General features: G+C 34.4%; 2 protein-coding genes across 7 annotated transcripts in view; both read left to right on the top strand.

The window, feature by feature from the left end:
* LOC111381283 (probable ADP-ribosylation factor GTPase-activating protein AGD14) overlaps positions 1-8,861 on the top strand; it is a 12,674-nt gene extending 3,813 nt beyond the window's left edge. For 2 of the 5 annotated variants that reach the window (XM_023005048.1, XM_023005052.1), the window contains exons 9-14: positions 135-281; positions 421-528; positions 624-707; positions 7,195-7,330; positions 7,430-7,475; positions 8,317-8,861. In XM_023005048.1, the coding sequence (XP_022860816.1) occupies positions 135-281; positions 421-528; positions 624-707; positions 7,195-7,330; positions 7,430-7,475; positions 8,317-8,452 (657 nt within the window). In that variant the 3' untranslated portion in view covers positions 8,453-8,861. The remainder of the gene's footprint in view (positions 1-134; positions 282-420; positions 529-623; positions 708-7,194; positions 7,331-7,429; positions 7,476-8,316) is intronic. The other 3 variants (XM_023005050.1, XM_023005051.1, XM_023005049.1) reach the window with 3 other exon arrangements.
* A 1,681-nt stretch (positions 8,862-10,542) lies between these two features.
* On the top strand, positions 10,543-11,795 carry LOC111381284. 2 transcript variants are annotated; one of them, XM_023005054.1, is made up of 2 exons: positions 10,543-10,862; positions 11,428-11,795. In XM_023005054.1, exons 1-2 carry the CDS (start codon positions 10,613-10,615, stop codon positions 11,481-11,483), a joined length of 306 nt encoding a protein of 101 aa, XP_022860822.1. In that variant the 5' UTR covers positions 10,543-10,612; the 3' UTR covers positions 11,484-11,795. The 2 variants fall into 2 exon arrangements, with proteins under 2 accessions (XP_022860822.1, XP_022860821.1); XM_023005053.1 differs by having other exon boundaries at positions 10,548-10,868.
* Positions 11,796-11,986: the final 191 nt, after the last annotated feature.

Genomic DNA, 11,986 nt, shown 5'->3' with positions numbered 1-11,986 from the left:
GATTTTATCTTTTTTTTTTTTTTTTTTTGCTCTTTAATCTCATCGAGTACTGTCTAGTTCCTTTAAGAAACAAGCCACTTAAAGTTTTGGTCTTAAATAGAGCATGTTATTCTCTTTGTTGTGCTTACGTGCAGCAGGATAATATAACATCTGCAACAAATGGTCGAGGACCGGTTCCAAATACCCCGTCCGAGGAACCATCTCAAGCTTCCTCCAAACCAACAAAGGATACTGGATTGGGAGACGCATCAAAATCTATAGGACGAAAGGAACTTCCTGTGGTAATGATCAACAGAATTCTACAATCTGAGAACTCTTAAAAGTTTCCTTCTGGACAGTTTTCTGCCAGAAGCAAAAGGAAAAACCTAAAATGGCTTACCAAACTCAGGCAACTTGTAATCTGTCACTCATACTGTTCAGGACCTTTTCACATTTAATCACATGGCATCGGCTTCAGCAGTTCCTAGTTGGCAAGTGCGTGTACCTCATGGAATGGGATATGGCATGCAATTTTATCCAGCTGCAATGGTATGTCACATTCAAAACGGTAAACTTACTATCGAGTATTCTTAAAAAGTTTATCTTAGTACAACTTGAATTCGAAAATAGAACTTCTTTTACAGTCGATGGATCCTTCCACGAATTCTGCAAAGCCAAGAAACCCATTTGATCTTGGTGATGAACAGCCACAAATTCAAGCTGCAATGGTATGCATTCATCTGTTTGTGCCATGTTTGGTATATGCAGCTAAGTAGAACATACAAACTGTTAACTTATATTTCTCATATTGTCTAAAATCCTGTGTAGGTATTTACAGTCCCAGAAGTAAAAAAAATAGCAGCAGAAAAATAAAGGAACACTGAGAATTTTTTGCCCTTAAGCCTGGATGTTCACCCACAAAGGGCTAATCACTACGTTGAGCATCCACCTTAAGTGGTTATCGCTCCAATCCACTAGAATCAGCAAAAATATCAAGTGTTTAAGGATTACAGCACAAGAGATCTAAAAGATCTAGCCCTCAAACTTTGAAAAACACACGTATTCTTACCTACGTAGATTACACCAAAGTAACCTATACCAAATACTTAATCAGTGAGTAGAATCATCACAAGAACACTGTAATCTATACTAGATCTCACCAAGAACACCTAGAACCCCAAAGATTACAGATGAAAACTAAGACATTTCAGAGAAGGGACGAACAGAGAATAGGACTCACGAAAACCCTAGAAATCTCTCGAATTATGCCACAAAAAAGGAGAAGTCAGGGTATATAAAAGGTCACTTGCATCCAACGGTTTAGTTGGCAACGATTGGCACAATCTCAGCCATTTATCATAGGTGTGCTTTTAAGTAACGCGAGATGTGCACAAGAGGCCAAAATCGGGTCACATAGCATTCTTAAAAAGGCCCACTTAATTGGGCTGCATCATTGGGCCTCGAAAAACACTCAAATGTCGAGCATAATTTCAACATTCTCCACCTTGCTTGACATTTTGGGTTTCTTCTAGATTAGAGGATAACTCTTTCTTTAGGTTTCATTTGCTCTTATTTCATGCAAAAAGAAAAAAAACTTTAATTAGTAACAATATTTTTGAGATTTAAGCAATCCCTAAATTTATGTAAAAGAAGTATCTTTGTTCCCATATCAGCTGGATTACACTTGGTAGAAATCTTATCAATTTTTATGATTTCTTTTTCTATGATATCTCTTATGAAATAAAATTTCACATCTACGTATTTAGTTCTATCATGAAAAATTGGATTTCTACTAAGATGTATAGCTGATTGACTGTCAGAGAATATAGTAGCATTATTATTAGAAAAACCAATTTCGTTTAACAGATTTTTCACCCAAATTCCTTCCTTTATAGCATATGTAGCTGCAATGTACTCAGCCTCTGTTGATGACAAGGCAACCAATTTTTGCAGCTGTGATTTCAACTTATGCAAGTATCATTTAGAGTAAAAACATATGCAGATGTTGATTTCCCATTGTCACAGTTACCAGCAAAGTCTGAATCAACATAACCTTTGAATTTTTTATCCCTGTTTTTCCTTTACTAAACATTAACTCTAAATGTGATGTCCCTTTTAAATACCTTAACAACCATTTCATTGCTTCCCAGTGATATTTACCTGGATTACTCATGTATCTACTCAAGACACTAATCGCAACAGCAAGATCAGGTCTAATACAAACCATGATATACATAATTGATCCAACAGCATTTGCATAAGGCACCTTTTCCATTCTATTTCTTTCTATTTCAGTTTTAGGACACTGCTCTATAGAAAATTTAAAATGGCTGCCTAAAGGTAGAGTGACTTCTTTTACTTCATTCATAGAAAATTTGTATAATATTTTTGAAATATAAGATTGTTGAGTAAAGAACAGATTGTGATTATCTCTATTTCTCCTAATTTCCATTCCTAAAATCCTCTTGGCAGAATCTAAATCTTTCATTTCAAATTCTTGTTTTAACTTTTGTTTAGTGTGTTTATCTCAGTTGAATTATATCCAGCAAGTAACATATCATCAACATATAACAAAAGATAATAAGAATTAGGTCCTCCATTTCCTTTATAGTAAAAGCAAGGATCATATTCACTTTTATTAAAATCAAGGCCTTTAATAAAAGTATCAAACCTGATGTACCATTGCCTGGGGCTTGTTTCAAGCCATGGAGAGATTTCTGCAAAAGACAAACATGATTTTCTTTGCCTTTCTGTTCAAAACCTCTAGGTTGAGTCATATAAATCTTTTCTTCTAAATTGCCATAGAGAAAAGCAGTTTTCACATCTAGTTCTAATTCAAAATTAAAATGTGAAACGAGGACAAGTAAGATTCTTAATAGAGGTATATTTGACTACATGAGAGAAAATTTCATTGTAGTCTATTCCTTCTCTTTGGTTAAAGCCTTTTACAGCTAATCTGGCCTTGAACCTAACATTTCCATTCTTTTTGTCACCTTCCTTTATCTTATAGGCCCATTTGCAGTCAATAATTCTCTCTTCTTTAGGTTTAGATACCAAAATCCAGGTCTTATTTTTGGTTAATGAAGGCATTTCATCCTCCATAGCTAAAAGCCAATGCTTTGCATTCTTTCCTTCAATAGCCTTTTCATAAGTTTCAGGCTCATTGTCCAAAAAATGTTGCAAATTAAGTGCAGTGATAAAATTAAGTCCACTATATCTTATAGGTGATCTAATTTCTCTTGTTTCTCTATCCCTAGCAAAATGGTAATCATCTAAGGGATTTGTTTGTTGTTCAGGTTCAGGAACAGGATGAACAGGTTCAGTATCCTGTTCCCGAGGTTGCTCCACCTTAAGATGATTTTCATTTTCAAGGTTTGGATCCCCAGTAGTTATTTCAGATTGCAAGAAATACCTATTTTTATCAGCTTTAGTGATTGTAGTACATTTTCCTTTAATACAAGGAAAGTCCATTTCATTAAAGCTGACATTCCTACTAATTATTACTTTATAACCTCCCTGATCTTTTAGTCAAATTCTGTAACCTTTAACAACTTCTCCATATCCCAAAAATATACCTTTCATAGATTTGGGTTCTAATTTTCCTTCATTTTGATGTACATATGCTGCACATCCAAAAATTCTAAGTTTGGAGTAGTCAACAGGATGATCATTCCAAACATGGTCAGGTGTATTATAATCTAGCGATGTTGTAGGACACTTACTTATTAGAAAGGAGGCAGTTTTCACAGCTTCCCCCCAGAGCAGTTTTGGAAGACCTGAACTTATTAACATACATCTCACTCTTTCTAATAGGGTGCTATTCTGCTAACCCATTCTGTTGAGGTGTATAGGTAACAGTCCTATGTCTTAAAATCCCATTTTTCTTACAAAAATTATCAAATTCTTCATTGCAGAATTCAATTCCATTATCAATTCTAAGAGCTTTAACACTTATTTATTTGATTTTCAACAAGAATTTTCCAAGTTATAAAGCTTTGAAAAGTATTAGATTTATTTTTCAAAAGTATGACCCAATTTTTCCTTTAAAAATCATCAACTATCAACAAATAATATTTAAAACCAAAATAAGTGGACACAGTAGTGGTCCCCATAGATCTGCATGCAAGTAATCAAGAGTAGATTTAGATTTATGGGTACCAACAGAAAAAGGAAGTTTCTTTTGCTTTCCATATATGCAGTGTTCACAAAAAGACATCATTTCTATCTTATCTTTTCCTAGGACACCTTATTTCTTAAGAACATGTAGGCTCTTATCACTTATGTGCCCCAACTTTTTATGCCAGATTTCAGATTTAGGATACATTTGCAGCAATGTTTTGATTCTTTAGATGTATAGCCTTTAAAACATATATACCATTTGATTTTTCTAGTTGAATAACTTTTGCAGAATTCTTTTGAAGTGATAGAATTCCTTTGGTTATGATTGTATTAAAACCTTAGAGATTAAATTTCTCTTTAATTTTGGAATATATCTAGCTTTATTTAGGATCAACACATTTCTATTTTCAAGTTTTAAAATGATCTTACCAATGCCTTTAATTTTGCAAGAAAAATCATTTCCCATTATTACATGTCCTCCATTAATTTGATAAATATCAGTAAAATATTTTTTATAGGGTGACATATGGAAAGCACATCCAGAATTAAGAATCCAATCATCTTTCACTGGGAATTGACTAGTCACATAGGCTTATCAATTTGAGGCTGCAGCTTCTTCATAAGCTATAGCAGCTTTACCTTCAACCTTATTTGTTATTTTCAATTCCTCAATTCTTTTTATACAGTCTTTAATATAATGACCCATTTTACCACAAAAATAACATTTTCTACCTTTGGCCTTACTGTTATTCTTATTAAATTTCAATTTGCCCTTCTGAAAAGTTCCAATAAAATCTTTTGGTTTTTCAAAATTTTTGTTCACATTTTGATTGAAATTATTTTTCTTAAAGGAAGAATTTCCTCTTTCATTATATCCAACTCCAGTTGTGGAGGTTTTGAATTCACTTTTGAATTCTAACTCCTTATTCCTCAAGGAAGTAGTGATCATATCAACAGTTACGGATGTTCTACCATAGTCAAGGGCATGTTTCACTTCTTTATATTTGTCAGGCAAAGATGACAGTAAGGCCACAGATTTTTGATCACTAGAGAAAGTTTCATCACTATTGGTGATATCTTGTGATAGTTTATTAAATCTATCAAGATTCATTTCAAGATCACTATTAGGGTTAAATTTAAAGCTGAAGATTTGTTTCCACAAGTAACATTTATTGGGAAGAGTTTTGGTTTGATAAAGAGATTCAAGCTTTGTCCAAATTTCAGGTGCAGTTTTTGTTTTTCCTACCTCTCTAATCACACTATCAGATAAATGCAAGAAAATTGTACTCCAAGCAATTTCAACTTGACTAGTCCTCTTATATTCAGTAATTTCAGGACCCATGATTCATCTATAGCTTTCATACATCATTGTTGCATTAAAAGAGCCTTCAACTTTTGACTCTAGAGACTAAAGTCACCATTGCCGTTCTAGATTTCAATAACAATCTTAGTACTTGCCATATTTAAAAAATTTTAACAGACTTTTTGGCCAATGCAAAGTTGAGATATGCAATGTGAGAGAAAAGCAAATTTTATATGCATAGGTAGATACACAAAGTGTTGAGTGCAATTGATTCTCACACAGATGCACAGAATATACAACACACACAGCAAATAAATCAAGTAACCAATAAACCACAGAACAATTACTTTTGGTAGACAGATTTCACAACTAATCTTGAAGAAGCCGTTGAACCCAGCCCCCTCAGATTCTAGGGTTCTCATATGAAACCCTAGACAAAGGTAGATCCAGGTGGGCTTCAACCAAGAAAAGAAAGAACTATCTACAGGAATGAAAAAATTAGTTTAAGGTTAAAAACTTGTTACCAAAATCGTCTCAGACCAATAGTGTTAAATAGTTAATACCAAAATTATTTTACTTTTCCACCAAAGCAGTGATCACAAACTCCTTTAAAATATGGATCTATGAAGATCAAGAGTTTTGACCATCAAGAACACCGCAAAAGGCAAGATCGAAGATTATATGAACAGATCGAAGTGCTCTGATACCACTGTAGATATTTACAGTCCCAGAAGTAAACAAAATAGCAGCATAAAAATAAAGGAACACTGAGAATTTTTCGCCCTTAGGCCCGAATGTTCACCTACAAAGGGCTAATCACCACGTTGAGCATCCACCTTAAGTGGTTATCGCTCCAATCCACTAGAACCAACAAAAATATCAAGTGTTTAAGGATTACAGCACAAGAGATCTAAAAGATCTAGCCCTCAGACTTTGAAAAACACACGTATTCTTACCTACGCAGATTACACCAAAGTAACATATACCAAATACTTAATCAGTGAGTAGAATCATCACAAGAACACTGTAATCTATACTAGATCTCACCAAGAACACCTAAAACCCCAAAGATTACACATGAAAACCAAGAGTTTTCAGAGAAGGAACGAACAGAGAACAGGACTTACGAAAACCCTAGAAATCTCTTGAATTATGCCACAAAAAAGGAGAAGTCAGGGTATATAAAAGGTCACTTGCATCCAACGGTCCAGCTGGCAACAAGTGGCACAATCTCAACCATTTATCAAAGGCGTGCTTTTAAGTAACGCGAGATGTGCACAAGGGGCCAAAACCGGGTCATATACCATTCTTAAAAAGGCCCACTTAATTGGGCTGCATCATTGGGCTTCGAAAAACACTCAAATGTCGAGCATAATTTCAACATCGTGCAATTCACTTACTGAACAAGCCATTAATTTTACTGAAATATCAATTTTGCCAACAGAAATTCATGCACGTTAAATGATTTCTTCATGTTATGTTTACAGTTAGGAAAATTTATTGAGAACCACCTAAATCAGTGAACTTTTAATAGACTTAAGAACTTTAACCTAATAAAGTATCATTAGTAGTACAATTTCTAAATGCTGGGGTTCATGTGGTACTTATACACACAGTTCAAGACCATTTAATTGATTATTTTGATATTTTCTATGTCCATTAATTCGTTGAAAGCATCGTATTCATAACCATTAATCAGTTTGATACAGTATTCATAGGAACGTGATCCATGAGTTTCCTTCTCCAACATAAGAACCTTGGAAATTATTCCTTTTTCGTTTTCTTTGGTTTAGTTTCCGGCCATGGAATCTTTGCATGGAGCTCTACCTAACATGGCACCTCTAGTGGGTTTACAGCCTCATCCATCATCGCCTTATGCATCAGCACTGGCTTCACAGGTTTCCCCTTATGGGGTACATATTCCACCTGGTAATATTGTTCTATTGTTGTCAGTTAATTTAAATATATATTCACACATAAAAGTTGATCCCAACTTTGTCGATATTCATGTGAATCCCATAATTCCAGGAGCATACACAGGGCAGCAATTACTCCATAACCCGCAGCTTACTAGGTATGTTTTGGATTTCCAATAATTCGTTTTCGATAATCTTGCATTTTCTCAATGAACACACAATTTCAATGGTACAAGTCATGTTCAAAATCCTTGATAGTAGAACTGTACTAATCTAGTGTGATTTGGAGTCGTAACAGAAAGCAATAGGTGACATGTTTAGAGAAATATGCTAGAGGGCACTGAACTTTAAACTAAAATTTCATGTTGGTCACAGAGCCTCATTTTATGTTTAGTTTGTAACTAAACATAAATTTTATTCCAATTTGATCACTCTCTCAATGTCCATTAGTTTGACTAACGGAAATGGTGACGCGACAATCTAGTTATTTGCCAATTAGGACACTGCATCAGCTGCATCGTTAGTTATTAGTGGACGTGGAAGGAATGACAAGATCGGTGGCCAAGTAGTTTGACTAACAGAAATAGTGACGCAACAATCTAATTATACGCCAATTAGGCTGTTGCATCAACTGTACGTTAGTTATTAATGGACACGGTTGGAAAGACCAAATTGGTGGCCAACTTGAAACAAAGTTTAAGTGTAGTGACTAACCTAGAAGAAAATGAAGTTTAGCGACCACCCGCGCTTTAAGCCTGACATGTCTGGGGGGCGCACAGGATGGGCTCATATTGAGCCAACAGAAGATGACATTAAAGTGAATCTAACCACCATGTCCTTTTCCTCATAATGCTTAATTGCTTTGGTCTTCTTGGAGACGTGGATATGCTTCCATGCATATTCATCAAGTTTCTCATTTGTATTTCACTTTTTGAGATCCTTTGATTGTGTTATGTTTTTCCTTCATAAATTATTAACAGTTTTAGTCTGTTATCGCAGACCACAAGAAATTAGTCCTAAGTTTGGCAGTGGTGAAGATGCCTTTGCCTCCCTAAACCCCGTTCAAAAGTCCAAAGGAAGAGACTCGTCTCCGGCTCCACCTTTTCCATCAACTGGAGGAAATCCATTCGGATAGTTTCTCGAACAAGATGGCTATGCCATGGTCGACTACATACAGCAAGTTTGGAATTTAATTTTCAAAAAAAGTTAAATTATTAGCTTAGCCAAACATTTTTAAGTTTACTTTATATTGTAGAACATAAAAAATGGAGCAGAGGACACTATTATATGTTTAGACAAAAGTTGTATATCATGGGATGATAGTGTAAATTTGTAGAGCTTGTGTTTCAAATTACAATAGACTGATATATAGTAATTTTTTGTGGATTTTAACAAGCACACACACACAAGGTTACCAATAATCCTTATGTAGGAGCTACATTTATTTTGTTTTTGGTACTTTTGTTGGCATTATAAATGTCTAAATAATCTCATATGAGATGTCACGTTATCAATATGTTGGTTAGGTTGGACCGTATCAGTAATTTTGGACTGAATTCAATTTTCGTGGGGTTTATGATTTAAAGTTAAGAGACTATTGAAGTTCAATTTAAAGTCTATGGATATTTTTTGCACATTGTGTAGTATGGGTATCAAGTTTTTAGAATTATTCTTAGTGTATATCGCAGGGGTGCCTTATGGACACCCATATATACCCCTATGTACACAAAGAATAATCCAACTTTTTATGCTCGACAATTTTAATAATGTGTATCGCATGGCCAATATATCCCTCGACTAAAAGTAGATCTAAAAAGTTCGCTGGCGATAAAATAAGTACGATCAACCTAAACACAATCAAGAAGAGGAGGAAATGTAGGGCAAGATAAATATATATTTATGAAACCTGCAGAGAAATAAATAATACTGAGAACGTGTTAGCTGAGAAATAAATGTACTACCTTGCAGTTGCAGGTGAATAAACTTCTTATACAGTAAAATGTCGGCAGGGAACTCAAAAGGTTCCTGTTTTGTCTATATATAAGTAATATGACGTTTTTCATGGCCAAGAAGTTTGTGCAGTAGAAAAAAAAATAAATAAATAAAAATAGAACCACTTTGAAGTAAGCCTCGCACGAGGCAGACTGTGTCCGGGTTGCATTTGTTGGGTATATGCTCAAATCAAATGTATTATTGGACATTACATTTTGAACGAATAGACTAAGAAGAATTATACGATAGACTAAGAAGAATATTGGAACAACTTACTTTGTTATCGCTCTGATATTAATTTGATGGGGAAGCGATAATAAAATTATTGCAATAAGAATTATATAGTAATTAAGAACGATATTGAAACAATCTTGTCTTGTATTTATTGGATAATTATTGATTGTTATCAAAAAGTGTACAATGTCTCTATAAGTGTACAACTGATTGTTATCAAACAATTTTTCCATCCAACTGACACTTGACAACAATGCAAGTGTCAATCGAAGTGTCAAAAATCAGTGTACAAATAGCAAAGTTCTTATATTTTTAGGCAATATTATTTTCTACTTTTACTAATACTAGAAAAATAAAATAAGGAAACTAATAAAATTCTAATCTAAAAGAAATTAAAAATCCTAGTATAATCAATAAATAAACTAGAAGTCCTATTCTAAATTAAAAATAAGAATGAAAAGATAGAATCTATTAAAACTAGATATCTTACTCTAAATATCTAACTTTTATCCTATTCACAATATGATTGCCCTACATAATTTTTTTTCCGTTTTTATTTTTTTTTATTTATTATGACGGGGGAACCCGCAACCGCTACCCTTCGGGTGCGCACTGGGTAAATCCTCAAGTTGACGCAATAGCCTGCAAACCACGCCAATCAAGTAAACCGCACTAAACAAGCCTTGTGCGACAAATAGATATATAATTGATCATATATATTATTGTAAATTGAGTACCTAAGTTGTTAAATACAGATAGATATATAATTCATATACACTACCCATACGGCATTTAGCCTCACACAAGCCATAGAAATAAAAACACCCGTAAGCTCATTTTTGCACGGCTCGCCTTGGGACTGGTCTATCAGATGTTACGGGCTGGTTCAGGCCAGTTGGCAGCTGGGATTGACTCTAACTACATTGACTACATCATAAATGATTGGATTAATGAATCACCAAAGTAGTTGGTCTATTGATCTATATACATAGTGCTTTCTCACACAAAACATTTCAAAATCGAACAAATATATATACTTAAAGGGTACGTAGAAGAGGAGAGTGCGGCTATGGAGAGGAAAGGTGGCAGCATGGTGGCGATTCTGATGGTGGCGATGGTAGCAAATTGTGTCTCTGGTCAGAGTTTATATGCTTGCTGGGGAGGATGCTACAATCAGTGTTTCCTCAGCAGTGGTGGAGTTCAACCACAAAGGTTTCCATGCTATTATCAGTGTTTAAATTCCTGTGTTCCTCGTTCGGCAGCAGACAATCAGTACTATTGCCAGATTGGTTGTTCACTGGAACTCTGCAATCCTGCCAGTTACGGTACTACTAAAACTAACTAACTCTCTCTCTCTCTCTCGTTAAACTACATAATCTAAAAGTTCGTCTATCCAAAGAACTTTGAATATGCCAATAATTTCTAAAAGTTTAAGCTATGAGAAGGGACACATATTTTTCTGAGTTTTTTTCTTCAAAACGCTGTCAAGTAGCCCGATCCTTTTTATCAAGTGTGAATACGTGATTATTACATGCAAAATTTTCATAAACAAGTGACGACTAGAACTGATCTTGAGTCCTTTGTCTTTATACCGCATTGAATCGCCTCATCTAAAATGTCTAAGCATATGAACAAAAACATATTTATCTGAATTTTATCTTCAACGTAAGTGTTCAGTGTGGCTGTTTTTCAGAGAAATAGCCTAATCGGTATCACAACTACCTTGCAAATTTTCCTATTTCCTAAAAGTCTAATACAGAGGAAATGTGAAAAAACGGCACTTTAAATTCTAACTTCTGTGGTTGCAAATTGATTAGGCCGGTTTCCCTCTGATTTTCTAAAATGAATAGTAAAATAGTGAATTAATGTGTTTTTCCTTGGCAGACGGTGCAGCAATGGACAGATGCTTTGGTAGCTGCTCAAACCTCTGCAACGTTTAGGTTTTCAAGCTATGATGCACGAGATATTCGACTAGAAATATTCTTATTATTGCTTTGAGATGTATTCAAGAGGATCCAGCTCCACTTTGTTCAACTTTCACATCCTTATACAGCATAAAAATTTAAAAAAAAAATAAAAAATCTGTATTTTCTCCTATTTTCAGGTGTCAAACTTATTTCTGTACCTTGGTGCTTTTTCAAGCACTAGTCGTTGAACGCGTGCTGTACGAATGTTGTATTTATTGTATTTTTATCAGTGTAGAAATTGTAGATGCTAAAGAAAAAAAAAGTTGTTGAAGATTTATTGCATTATTCAAGAGGCCTGGGCATCGCTAATGCTCTATCCAACAAAGTGATCATTTCAAAAGATGATGTTATTGCATAAAGAAACTCACCAAAAAATAAAATTGAAGACATCACGTGTATGCAGAACATGACAGTTCATGATAATAGAAACACATGTCATGACTTGTGAAATGAATCATATGTTATGACTTGTTATA

Source organism: Olea europaea, unplaced genomic scaffold (genome assembly GCF_002742605.1).
Source record: "Olea europaea var. sylvestris unplaced genomic scaffold, O_europaea_v1 scaffold2274, whole genome shotgun sequence".
NCBI classification, from domain to species: domain Eukaryota; kingdom Viridiplantae; phylum Streptophyta; class Magnoliopsida; order Lamiales; family Oleaceae; genus Olea; species Olea europaea.
Note: the sequence above shows the minus strand (reverse complement) of the source record. Positions and strands in the feature narration are given on the sequence as shown.

Coding starts and splice junctions, on each gene's coding strand:
- LOC111381284 (XM_023005053.1), top strand. CDS start 10,613: ATGGAGAGGAAAGGTGGCAGCATGGTGGCGATTCTGATGGTGGCGATG. Junction 10,869..11,427: donor CTGCAATCCTGCCAGTTACG/GTACTACTAAAA, acceptor TTTCCTTGGCAG/ACGGTGCAGCAATGGACAGA.